Source organism: Bombina bombina, chromosome 5, assembly GCF_027579735.1.
Source record: "Bombina bombina isolate aBomBom1 chromosome 5, aBomBom1.pri, whole genome shotgun sequence".
NCBI classification, from domain to species: Eukaryota; Metazoa; Chordata; class Amphibia; order Anura; family Bombinatoridae; genus Bombina; species Bombina bombina.
The window spans coordinates 883744944-883759594 of NC_069503.1; the positions used below are offsets into that span (position 1 = coordinate 883744944).

Below are 14651 nucleotides of genomic sequence, written 5' to 3' on the forward strand. Positions count from 1 at the left end.
GCATGCCTGTGCTATCTGTGTATACTGAATATCTCTCTCAGAGATGTTAATAAAACAACAGTCACTAAAAGATCCCAAAAAGGAACATATTGCAGATAATATGGAACCATATTATATGGAGATAGGAAACCTTTTATAGTCCTAAAAGATTTAAGATGTGAGTCAAATGATGTATCGGTTTAATACATTAACTGTAGAGTCAGACAATTTACTTACTGGGAGTTAACAGTTTCATAGTTGTGAGTGTACATTCTGTGTGCTTAGATTTTGTTTGAAAGTGCATGTTTATGTCAACATTTATACAAGAGAAACGATTCATCTTTATTGATAGTACTTAGTAATATGCCATAAAATGATTCTATTTGCAATCCATCAAGGACGATCTCCCACACGTTCAAAATTAGATTGAAAGAGCGTTAGCTTTATGCTGATGAGAGAATAAAAATTAATAAGAATTTATCACTGTCAGACGTCATGTTATAGGATATGCTTTAATGAAAGGAACAGCTGGCATGCATGTTCAAAAAATGTCTCATAGTGAGAAGAAATACTGAAAATTAATATTCTTATATGGATAATTTTATGTCACGCTGTTTTTTCTATGAGGTGCAGCATTCAAAGAGAGTTCAAGAGTACAAATGCGATAAATATAACTGTGTCCATTCAGCTTAAAATAAATATGCCAAAATTCAATTTATCTTCAAGCTGAGAATCATTCGACTGTAACATAGCGAGAAAGAAATAAACTATTTCAATCATATTTAATATGTTGAAAATTGCTACCTTTCTTATAAAAGAATAACAATACATATAAGAACGCCTCGGACATAATAGAAAATATAACTACTTTTGAAGCTGATAAGAATTTAAAGGGTAGCAAATTTCATTAGGACTGCACACTTTACCCACAATACAGTATGAGAATCCTTTGTCACGCTTGCAGCCATATTTTCTGAACTGTATCAGTTGAAATTGAAGCTGAACAATTGGTAAAATTGTTATTTTAATGAGTAAATAAATTAATTCAATGTATCTGGAGATTTATAACTTTAAAGTTGTCTCAATGGTATTTTGTTCATGGGTACACAACTGTAAATTCTTATGATCAGTGATATTATTTATCATGATGAATTTGATTATTATTTTTACTACTACCCTGTTAAATAATCATTCATGATTATTGTTAGTCCAGTTTAAAATCAAAATGACCTAATAACTTATATACTGTAAATTTTTCCCTTTAAAAATCCCACTTACACAACAGAACATTGTTATAGGGATGTTGACTAAAAAATGTGCTGTTATGATTTTGAATTACAAAATATATTATGGTGATCTTAATATTACTGTGAGTTGCCATTTTAAAATAATTATTAAATTGGATATTGTTATTAAAATTCATTTTGATATAGTGAAATTGAATATATATTTTCAAAGAGCAAAATTTCACTTTTTAAATTTTACTGATGCATTAGGTCATAGTCCTGGAAATATCACTATATTAGGAAGTAGTTTGTTTCAATTTGTAATTTGGGCATCTTTAGCCTAGATTAAGGGCTCCATGTACGAAGCAGCGAAAGCTGCTCTGGAGCCTTTGCGGGGCAGGTTCGCATATGCGAGCCTGCTTCCCATAATGTAAGAAGCAGCGGTCATTAGACCGCTGCTTCCTACACCCTACGCCACCTCTTAGGTGGCGAAGCAAAATCACAGAGAGCACGCTCGCTCTCGGTGATTGACAGCCCCTTCAGTCGCGCAATTGAAGGGGTGGGCATTACACACTCCGATGAGTGTGTAATGATACATACGGGCAAGCCTATTTATCAAAGGTCTGTCGGACCTGATCCGACAGTGTGACATCGCTTGAAAAACATAGGAAATTAAAGTATTTCTATTTAAAAAACAAACATAAAAACATATTACACTTGATTAAAAAGGATATTGCAGGTTTCAATATATTTGACTAGGAAAGACTCAATATGTGTGTATATATATATATATATATATATATATATATATACATACATACACAAAATTATGGATAAGCACTAAGGTATAAGGTTCAATTAAAAAATGTATAAAACAAAAGTAATAATGCTCGGGACCAAGGTGTACTCCAGAATAGACACCTCCAGATAATAATGAAAATAAATGTTATTGTCCCCGCACTAACAAAGAGTCAATATGCAAATAAAAGTCATATCTAGTCATATGTATGCTGAAGTGAAAAAATTATTTATTTAATATACAGTAGTGAAAATACATATATAATGCACAATTCTGCAAGAATGCAAAAACACAGTAAAAAAAAAAAACAGTATCACTGGGCGTCCCCAGTCATATAGAACTCTAATAGATGTCAGTCCATGACATAAATTGAGCCAAGCCCTTATCTAGAGTGTCCAGTGTGCCTTCAGAGTATAGGTAAACTGTAAATTTGATTACAGATGTAGCAGGGTTATATGCAAGCGGTTAGAAATGTAGAGCTTTTAAGCAGATTGATTAAGCAGTTCATGCAGAAGATTGCCTTGTTAGAAGCATAGGGTAAATGTGAGTACCGATGTCTTCAGCATAAATTTCACATGCAAGGTGTAAGGAGTAATACTGGCACTTAAGGACAACAGTCAGCCAGTAAGTATGCAGCAGCAATAGGTTAGAGATAAAGGAACAAACTCCGTTCTATGAGGAATCTCACCCAGTCCTCCAGAAGTTTATGCACAAATCTTAAAAAATACAAAATAATAGTGGGGACAGAAAGGAGTACACAAATCAAATACCTCCACTCAGTTTATAATTCTTGTATATTAGTAATATAAAAACCTATTCCATAGGATCTATATTAAAAAAAAATAGTGATTTTATTACTCCTATTTAACCGAAAAAGCCCACAATCAATCTCAAATGAGATAAAATGTACTAAATTAATAATGCAGAAATATTTGGGATAACTCCACCTGAATTTACAGTTGAACCACAGTCCCTATAAGAAAGTTCCCCATGTAATCTCCCTATTTAGACCATAGGGGATCATAGAGTCCAATTTTTTGATCCATAGTGCTTCTTTTTCAAATAGCAATTTTTGCCTATTACCTCATCTTCTCAGAGGACCTACACCATCCACTACCTGAAATTTCAATTGACTCTTGTTGTGGCCATACAGTGTAAAATGGTGGGCAACTAGGGCAGACGGATCAAGTTTACCTTCCCTTGTAATAATTGTGCACAGTGCAATTTGATTCAAACAGGCAACACTGTAACTCATACTAGATCTGGGAAGCGTTTACCCATCAGAGGTCACTAAACTTGCAAGTCACAATTTGTTCTTTACGTAATCAAATGCCCATGTGGCTTGGCCTACGTTAGTGAAACAACAAAATGCATAAATATAGGATAAGGCAACATAAAACAGCGATAGGTAAAATAGACCCGTCAGCCCAAGTTGCCCACCCAATACAGTTGTGTTCTAAGTATTTTTAAAAAGATATTCATATATATATATATATATATATATATATATATATATATATATATATATATATATATATATATATATATATCTGTATCTATACATTTATTTAATCATATATTTATTTATATATACATATATATATATATATTCAACATAGTAGGATAGAAAGGACAAAAAACTAAATAATTTTATGTCAAAGAAGGACAACAGGCTGCACTGTAGATAAAACTGCGCTTTATTACAAAAACAAATGAAGTAGGTTGAACACAAGTGGGATATCAATCCTCCACCTGTTATTTCACAAGACCAAACAGACTTACACACAAAAAAACACATAAAACAGTGACCAGAGCAAGCTGTGTGGGTACGCTAAGATTTCATTCACAAATCCAAAAATAGATGTACCAAGTTATAGTACAACGTAAGACTTAAAACTGAATACTTTATAGTGCAGCCGGCCGACTTATGATATCAACCCTAATAAATATAGCAAGTCCTGTGCAAAGGGATGGGTAGCTGTGGGGCCCCAAAAAAGTAAAAAAAAGACTGTAATTGTAGAGAGTCTGTGACCATACTTGAACAAACTTCTTGTTATCCACTTTAAGCTCCTTTAACATCTATGGATATGTGGAGATAATGTACAATCTCATATTACATCTATTAATTATGAGCATTATGTGCAAGACTTGAAACAGCCGTACCTAACCTCACCTCAAAAACGCTTGATCCGCCGTGGTAAGAGGAAACTCTTAGTACCTTATTATTTCTGCGGTCACTCAGCGTGGGTTGGTCGGCAGCTTCACTTGCGATTCTAAAAACCATTGCTTCTTGAATGCAGCGTTGATTCACACACAGCTTGTATCTGACGTAGCGGTTACGTTGTCATCTATTATTTAAACATGATGCGTTTCATCAGATGTGATGTCAATGGGCATGATAAAGCTACCCATAATTATGTTTTGTTACAATGTAAGAGGTTGCCTTGTGAAGCCAACTGCAAGAAAGTATCATATATTTACATAAAACAAATGAAATAAAGTATATTTTAAACAATTATAGAGTTATATATACCACGACAAAATAGGATGTTAGTGAAATGTAACAAGTTTTAGCAGTCATCTTAAATCACATTAATGAAACTATATATATAAATATGTAATTAAGAAATGACAGTTCCCCTGTGTTGTTGTGGCATATACAGCCAGCCATTATAAATACAGTTGACCATACATTTATTTAAAGAAAACAAGAGTACTCAATTTTATTATTTAAACCAATGGGACTTAAGGTGTTTAGTCTATAAATCCACATTGATTCATGTTGCAATATTACGTTATCCAAATTACCACCTCGTCTTCTAGGTCTCGCTATTGGAATGTCTTTGTCCTCATGTTTTATATCATCTCTGTGCTGCCATACTCTACTTTTCAGTTCCCTTGTCGTTTTACTGACATAATATTTGGGGAACAGACAATTCAACAGATACTCCTGACTGTCCCTTAGGATCCAACAATGACCTGCTTCTTGCATCCTCTACCACAACCTCCTCTCATTCTAGACTACAGGACTTCTCTCGTGTGGCACCAACCCTCTGGAACGCATGTCCTTGAGCTGTCAGACTTGCCCTTAACCTCTCCTCCTTTAAACTTTCCTAAAGACCTTTCTGTTCAGGGAAGCTTATCACCCGACTTATTAACATACTAACTTCACTTAACTAACAGTTGCCCTCTATCTCCTCACTAATATTATTCTCACCTCTGCAGTCCCCACCTCATGTTTCCCATCCTCCTACCCATCTAGATTGTAAGTTCACACGGGAATAGGGCCCTCAATTCCCCCTCTATTTGTCTGTAAAATGTTGTCTTTTATCGTATTGTTTCTCCATTGTCCTGTTACAATGCATACAAATTAACTTTCTCATATTTGGCAATTGTTTCAGATTTACATTGTTCTAGTCTTTTCTCATCCTCATCAATCATCAATTGCATTAATTCTAATGCACATCTTGTAAGGATTGCATTCCATTTTAGGCTAAATTCATTTTTAGCATCTTCCTCTCTAAAACTGACCGCTGGATATAACCGTATTCTAAGCCCTCTCGGGATAAGATCATCTTTCACATAATTCTGTAAGCTGACTAGTTCCCATTTAACTTTTAGCTCCTTAAGTGCCTTCTTCTTATATTCTTTGAAGGCTGAAAATACATCACTGCTTTTTTGTCAGTGTTTGTTTCATCAATATTAATAACTGGTTTAAAGGCTTCACTTATATTGGTTTTCCACCTGTCATCAGAAAGTTTGAAAGCCATACTGTAACAAACCTCAAGCAGTCGGAAGGTGGAGAAAAAAATAAACCCAACAATGTTATCAACCAGCTTCAACAATCATGGTTTTAATAGTAATTAGATATATAGTGCACTCTCGAATGAAACAGTGTAAAAATACTAACTGCTTAGTAAAGAAATTTCCAAATTACCTTGAAATATATATCTATATATATATATATATATATATATATATATATATTGGGATCAAAGTAGTCTAGTAATCGACCCACCTAAATATGTACATTGTTCATGAAATAGAAACAGTTCAAGCATAGAAGGATTAGTAGGCAGGTTAGTGACAGTAATGCTGTAGTGTCAATTGTAAGCCTTTGCGATTATGCACTTGTAGGCAATAGATTCAAGTTGAAGTAATCAGAAGGTAGTTTATACAAGTCACAGTTCCGTATATATATATATACAGCAAGCCCTCAACGGGGATATTTATGCCTTTCCTTTAGGGTTTACTCCTACTTTTTAAAGCCCATCTATTGTCTTCTATTTAAAGAGTACATATGACCTTTTGTCAGCTGAGAAGGCGATGGAAGCCTTGCGTATCCTTCTTAGAAATGCTTTGCTTGTGTAATCCGTGCTTTGCAGGCAAGCAGCTCCGAAGAACGCCAAAATGTACAATCCCATATTACATCCATTAATTATGACGAAGCCCTGTCTCACAACCAGACAAGGGGGTGAAACGCGTGCCAGCATTGGCTAGCCGACCGGTACATGTGATGTATGCACAGGATCGCAGAGTCCCGTTTTGAAATTTTGGCGTTCTTCGGAGCTGCTTGCCTGCAAAGCACGGATTACACAAGCAAAGCATTTCTAAGAAGGATACGCAAGGCTTCCATCGCCTTCTCAGCTGACAACAAGGTTGTATGTACTCTTTAAATAGAAGACAATAGATGGGCTTTAAAAAGTAGGAGTAAACCCTAAAGGAAAGGCATAAATATCCCTGTGGAGGGCTTGCTGTATATATATATATATATATATATATATATATATATATATATATATATATGGAACTGTGACTTGTATAAACTACCTGCTGATTACTTCAAATTGAATCTATTACCTACAAGTGCATAATTGCAAAGGCTTACAATTGACACTACAGCATTACTGTCACTAACCTGCCTACTAATCCTTCTATGCTTGAAGTGTTTCTATTTCATGAACAATGTACATATTTAGGTGGGTCAATTACAAGACTACTTAGATCCCAATTTTCAACCTGCCCAGTATATACCTCTGTAACTAGGGGTGCTGTGTGCAGCAGGGTGTAGTCAGTCTAGATAACTTTCCTCCTACAATATACCTCTGTGCTTGCTACTGTATTCTCCACTATTAGCTCTGCTAAGCTGTATTTATGTTGATATTTATGCTTGCAATGATAAACTGCATTTAAGCAAGAGTTTTGCATTTAACTTCTTAGATCCCATTTTGTATCTGCCCAGGGCATACCTCCTTGCTGCAATTGTTTGGGGGTTCTGTGAGCAGTAGGGTGCAGTTGGTTAAGCAAACTCTCCTTCTTAACAGCTTGAATTACTCTGCACCTGTGTTCATCCCTGACCGGTTTATGTTCTTTTAGGATGCATCTTGCACATATAATCTTATTTATATATATGTATTTTAAAATGTATGTCTTTGTGTACCAACACAGTTTATGTGTCTTTCAGAATTTCATACTTTGAAGGATTGATGATGTTCTCACAGAGCGAGACGTTACTGATTCACAAATACAATTTTTTATTGAAACATATTTTTGAGCATTTCTATCTTTTTTTAAAAAAAGAGTGCTGATTTCCCTGTCTTTAATAACAAGATGTTGTTCTTGTTTACTCTTTCTTATTTGTTCCATGACATTTATTATTAAGGGTCTGCACCAAATAGCTACTTTGTAGACATTTATCTGTTTCGAATTAAGGTTATTATAATATAGCTCTACAGCATTTGCTTCCCCTCTGTCTATTTCTCGAAATTTATATATATATATAGGTATAAATATATTTGTTTAAAAAAAACATCAGATTAATGTAGAATTTTTTAATTATGAATAAATAGAACATATTCCGTTATGTTAAGAAAATTGGAATATGAAATATTCATATGTTCATGTTGGGTTAGCGCAATTGTGAAAATGTGATCATGTTTGCATGATAGTCAGGTGTTAGTGTTTTTCTCCCCATTTTTTGTTTCTTCATTGACTTCTATGGCGAAATTCGTGAACGCACACGCAATATGTAATGTTCAGATTTTTGCGCTAGTCGGGTTACCGCTTGCGCAAATTACATTTTTTTTTAACTTGTAATATGAGCGCAACCAGACTAGTGCACAAAGCTTAACGCTAGCAGAGTTTTCGCAATTGCGAAAACGCAATATACCGCACCACTAGTAATCTACTCCTTAATGTAGTAAACTATAAAATTTGAGTCATAAAAATATTTACTCTTCTAGAAATATATTATTACCATTCTGTAAACTGTAAGTAATTATACTTTTGTGTGACATATTTTTACAGTGCAAAACATATGCTTGTGTGATTGAAAGTCATCTAATGGGCCTTACCATTGACTTTGGTATGGGATTCATCTGCTTTGATGCTGCAACCAAGGTAATGATTACGATTATTTCTCTTAGGTTTTCAAATGCAATTAGAATTAATATAAGATATCATTATTTATTCATGTGTGATTGAATATCCAAAATATATAAATAATATTATGTGCTTTTTGATTGTTAATCTAATATGTATAGAGTAAATCTCTTTGTTTTCAAGCATACAGGTATCACTTATGTTAGTAAAGACTATAACAAAAGTAAAAATATATAGTGCAGAACAGTGCATTATTATTGACCCAGTAGAGAGCAGAAGCGTTACTAATATTGCAAATACACACTGTTCTTCCCACTAGGCTCAATTCTCTGTAAATGCCCTTGTTTCACAAAATTAAACTGGATTGCTAGATGTGCCTGCATCGCACACATGCTCTGCCCCATCTACTTGAACTCCATTTGTGAGTTGTCACAATTCTGCCTATGGTACTGCTTAAATTCTGGGTATTTTCTAATAGAAGTTGAGAGGTATGCAATGTGCATTCTTTGGACTCAGAAAAAAACACAATCTTAATTTTACTTCATACTTGCATTTTCTTTTTTTTTCTTAACTCCCTCTCCTAGACACACACTGGACACAAACTGTTTCTGTGGGTTTTATATAACAATCTCTGTCAGTTTGGTGCAGATTCAAGAGGCTCTCAGCTCATGTACCAAGATCATCACTTGTGTTCTATATTATTGTTAAAAGCTTTATTACCAAAATTACAATTTACCACCCTTAAGGTGGTGCTCTCCATTTGACTATAGAGAAGACATATTTCTCTTTTTATAGATTAGAGTTAACAGGCAAACACATTGAAACAGTCATCTTATTCCAGCTGCTGAACAATATGCTGACATAAATTTATAGCTGCCGAAATTACAAACAGAAGGTCGATAAAAAAATTAAATCACTGTGAGATCACACAAATAGGCCACCATAAGTTTTTCTTTCATGATTCAAATAGAGGATTACAAATTTAACTACTTGCTAATTGACTTTGATTGTCAAATTTGGATCATTATCTTGCTATCCTTTGTTAAAGGTGCAAAATGCACTGCTGGAAGCAAGCTGAATAAATTGGTTTAGCCAATGAAAAGAGCCATATACTTGTAGCCAACAATCGGCAGCTAGCTCCCAGTAGTGCATTGCTGCTCCTCAGCCTATCTAGGTATGATTTTCAACAAAGGATACCAAGAGATCAATGCAAACTAGATTCCAGAAGTAAATTCTAAAGTTGTTTAAAATTGCATGCTCTATGTAAATCATGAGAGAATAATTTGGGGTTTATGGCCTTTTAATAATTCAATTAGTTTATAAATTGATAGATTTGGACCATTATTGAATATCTAAAGTGTTATTGTGATTGGTGGTACATTTGGTGTGTGTGTTTATATTTACAACTACTATTCTGTTATGTGACATGATCATCTATTTAAGGAAAACAGGGGATTTACAGGCTTGTGAACACAAATGTTGAATTAGACATTAATTAAATAAATATATTAGAGAGAATACAACACTTTATTAACATGTATGCAAGAAAGACCAATACTCAGACTTAAAGTGGATCTTGTTCATGAGTGGGTATATCACTACCACTACATATTGTATCTCTTTACAAGTCCACCATAGAATCTAAAAACACACAAAATTAAAATAGGGCTGTAGGACTAATATGGAAAACTACTGTGTGGTTTAGGGATAGCTTATTATAATTGCTTATTGCATGCACTTCCCTTGGTTATGATCCAGGGAGTTATCCAAACCAAATGAAAGCTATTATCCCTATAAAATCATTGTGTATATACCTTTATATGCTCTTATTATGGGTTAATAATGGAAATCAACCAATTTAAGCCAGATAATAGTATCTTGTGATAGACCGTTTCAGAACACTTCGCTTGACTGGTAATTTAAAATAAAGTGTAGCAGTTGCTCAAACAGTTTATCATTAATTTCCTGTGGCCTAGATTTAGGCCTAGATTTAGAGTTTGGCGGTAGCCGTGAAAACCAGCGTTAGAGGCTCCTAACGCTGGTTTTAGGCTACCGCCGGTATTTGGAGTCAGTCAGGAAAGGGTCTAACGCTCACTTTTCAGCCGCGACTTTTCCATACCTCAGATCCCCTTACGTCAATTGCGTATCCTATCTTTTCAATGGGATCTTTCTAACTCCGGTATTTAGAGTCGTGGCTGAAGTGAGCGTTAGAAATCTAACGACAAAACTCCAGCCGCAGAAAAAAGTCAGTAGTTAAGAGCTTTCTGGGCTAACGCCGGTTTATAAAGCTCTTAACTACTGTGCTCTAAAGTACACTAACCACCCATAAACTACCTATGCACCCCTAAACCGAGGTCTCCCCACATCGCTGCCACTCGATTAAATTTTTTTAACCCCTAATCTGCCGACCGCCACCTACGTTATACTTATGTACCCCTAATCTGCTGCCCCTAACACCGCCGACCCCTATATTATATTTATTAACCCCTAACCTGCCCCCCACAACTTCGCCGCCAGCTACCTACAATTATTAACCCCTAATCTGCCTACCGCAAAGAGCCGCCACCTACATTATAGCTATGTACCCCTAATCTGCTGCCCCTAACACCGCCGACCCCTATATTTTATTTATTAACCCCTAATCTGCCCCCCTCAACGTCGCCTCCACCTGCCTACACATATTAACCCCTAATCTGCCGAGCGGATCTCACCGCTACTATAATAAAGTTATTAACCCCTAATCCGCCTCACTCCCGCCTCAATAACCCTATAATAAATAGTATTAACCCCTAATCTGCCCTCCCTAACATCGCCGACACCTAACTTCAATTATTAACCCCTAATCTGCCGACAGAATCTCGCCGCTATTCTAATAAATGGATTAACCCCTAAAGTCTAACCCTAACACTAACACCCCCCTAAGTTAAATATAATTTAAATCTAACGAAATAAATTAACTCTTATTAAATAAATTATTCCTATTTAAAGCTAAATACTTACCTGTAAAATAAATCCTAATATAGCTACAATATAAATTATAATTATATTATAGCTATTTTAGGATTAATATTTTTTATTTACAGGTAACTTTGTATTTATTTTAACCAGGTACAATAGCTATTAAATAGTTAAGAACTATTTAATAGCTAAAATAGTTAAAATAATTACAACATTACCTGTAAAATAAATCCTAACCTAAGTTACAATTAAACCTAACACTACACTATCAATAAATTATTTAAATAAAATACCTACAATTACCTACAATTAAACCTAACACTACACTATCAATAAATTATTAAATACAATATCTACAAATAAATACAATGAAATAAACTAACTAAAGTGCAAAAAATAAAAAAGAACTAAGTTACAAAAAATATAAAAATATTTACAAACATCAGAAAAATATTACAATTTTAAACTAATTACACCTACTCTAAGCCCCCTAATAAAATAACAAAGCCCCCCAAAATAAAAAAATGCCCTACCCCTATTCTAAATTACTAAAGTTCAAAGCTCTTTTACCTTACCAGCCCTGAAACAGGGCCCTTTGCGGGCATCGCCCCAAAGAATTCAGCTCTTTTGCCTGTAAAAAAAACACATACAATACCCCCCCCCCAACATTACAACCCACCACCCACATACCCCTAATCTAACCCAAACCCCCCTTAAATAAACCTAACACTAAGCCCCTGAAGATCTTCCTACCTTGTCTTCACCATGCCAGGTATCACCGATCGTTTCAGTCAGATTGAGCTTGAATTCTATTGGCTGATCGGAACAGCCAATAGAATGCGAGCTCAATCTGATTGGCTGATTGAATCAGCCAATCGGATTGAACTTGATTCTGATTGGCTGATTCCATCAGCCAATCAGAATTTTCCTACCTTAATTCCGAGTGGCTGATAGAATCCTCTCAGACAATCGGAATTCGAGGGACGCCATCTTGGATGACGTCCCTTAAAGGAACCGTCATTCGTCAGGAAGTCGTCGTAGGAAGAAGATGGGTCCGCGGTGGAGGTCTTCAAGATGGAGCATGTCCTCATTGGATGAAGATAGAAGATGCCGCTTGGAAGAAGATGGTTGCCGGTCCGGATCTACTCTTCTTCCCGGATAGGATGAAGACTTTGGAGCCTCTTCTGGACTTCTTCAGCCATCGGATGATGGATGTCTAGCCCCCGCTTGGGCTTAGATGAAGATTTCGGAGCCTGGAACGATCGGTGATACCTGGCATGGTGAAGACAAGGTAGGAAGATCTTCAGGGGCTTAGTGTTAGGTTTATTTAAGGGGGTTTGGGTTAGATTAGGGGTATGTGGGTTGTGGGTTGTAATGTTGGGGGGGGTATTGTATGTCTTTTTTTACAGGCAAAAGAGCTGAATTCTTTGGGGCATGCCCCGCAAAGGGCCCTGTTCAGGGCTGGTAAGGTAAAAGAGCTTTGAACTTTAGTAATTTAGAATAGGGTAGGGCATTTTTTTATTTTGGGGGTCTTAGTAGGGGGCTTAGAGTAGGTGTAATTAGTTTTAAAATTGTTGTAATATTTTTCTGATGTTTGTAAATATTTTTTTATTTTTTGTAACTTAGTTTCTTTTTTATTTTTTGTACTTTAGTTAGTTTATTTCATTGTATTTATTTGTAGATATTGTATTTAATTAATTTATTGATAGTGTAGTGTTAGGTTTAATTGTAGGTAATTTTAGGTATTTTATTTAATTAATTTATTGATAGTGTAGTGTTAGGTTTAATTGTAACTTAGGTTAGGATTTATTTTACAGGTAATTTAGTAATTATTTTAACTATTTTAGGCTATTAAATAGTTCTTAACTATATAATAGCTATTGTACCTGGTTAAAATAAATACACAAGTTACCTGTAAAATAAATATTAATCCTAAAATAGCTATAATATAATTATAATTTATATTGTAGCTATATTAGGATTTATTTTACTGGTAAGTATTTAGCTTTAAATGGGAATAATTTATTTAATAAGAGTTAATTAATTTTGTTAGATTTAAATTATATTTAAGTTAGGGGGGTGTTAGTGTTGGGGTTAGACTTAGCTTTAGGGGTTAATACATTTATTAGAATAGCGGTGAGTTCCAGTCGGCAGATTAGGGGTTAATGTTTGAAAGTTAGGTGTCGGCGATGTTAGGGAGGGCAGATTAGGGGTTAATACTATTTATTATAGGGTTAGTGCGGCGGATTAGGGGTTAATAACTTTATTATAATAGCGTGCGGTCCGGTCGGCAGATTAGGGGGTTAATAAGTGTAGGCAGGTGGAGGCGACGTTGTGGAGGGCAGATTAGGGGTTAATAAATATAATATAGGGGTCGGTGGTGTTTGAGACAGCAGATTAGGGGTACATAGGGATAATGTAAGTTGCGGCGGTTTACGGAGCAGCAGATTAGGGTTAATAATAATATGCAGGGTCAGGGATAGCGGGGGCTGCAGAATAGGGGTTAATAAGTGTAAGGCTAGGGGTGTTTAGACTCGGGGGGTACATGTTAGAGTGTTAGGTGCAGACGTAGGAAGTATTTCCCCATAGCAAACAATGGGGCTGCGTTAGGAGCTGAACGCGGCTTTTTTGCAGGTGTTAGGTTTTTTTTCAGGTCAAACAGCCCCATTGTTTCCTATGGGGGAATCGTGCACGAGAACGTTTTTTGAAGCTGCCGCGTCCATAAGCAACTCTAGTATCAAGAGTTGAAGTTGCGTTAAATATGCTCTACGCTCCTTTTTTTTGAGCCTAACGCAGCCATTCTGTGGGACTCTCAATACCAGGAGTTATTTAAAAGGTGCGGCCAGAAAAAAGCCAGCGTTAGCTAACGCGGGTCGTTACCAACAAAACTCTAAATCTAGATGTTAGAGTTGGGCGGTAGCCATGAAAACCAGCATTAGAGTCTCCTAACGCTGGTTTTAGTCTACCACCGGTATTTGGAGTCAGTCAGGAAAGGGTCTAACGCTCACTTTTTCAGCCGCGACTTTTCCATACCTCAGATCCCCTTACGTCAATTGCGTATCCTATCTTTTCAATGGGATCTTTCTAACTCCCGGTATTTAGAGTCGTGGCTGAAGTGAGCGTTAGAAATCTAACGACCAAAACTCCAGCCGCAGAAAAAAGTCAGTAGTTAAGAGCTTTCTGGGCTAACACCCCGGTTTATAAAGCTCTTAACTACTGTGCTCTAAAATACACTAACACCCATAAACTTACCTATGTACCCCTAAACCGAGGTCCCCCCACATCGCCGCCACTCGATTAAATTTTTT

The 14651-nt window shown here is 35.7% G+C and overlaps 1 protein-coding gene across 1 annotated transcript in view; it reads left to right on the forward strand.

Moving 5' to 3' along the window:
• SNTG1 (syntrophin gamma 1) overlaps positions 1 to 14651 on the forward strand; it is a 710288-nt gene that overhangs the window by 674091 nt on the left and 21546 nt on the right. Inside the window, 1 exon segment of the mRNA XM_053715033.1 lies at positions 8311 to 8403. Within this exon segment, the coding sequence (XP_053571008.1) occupies positions 8311 to 8403 (93 nt within the window).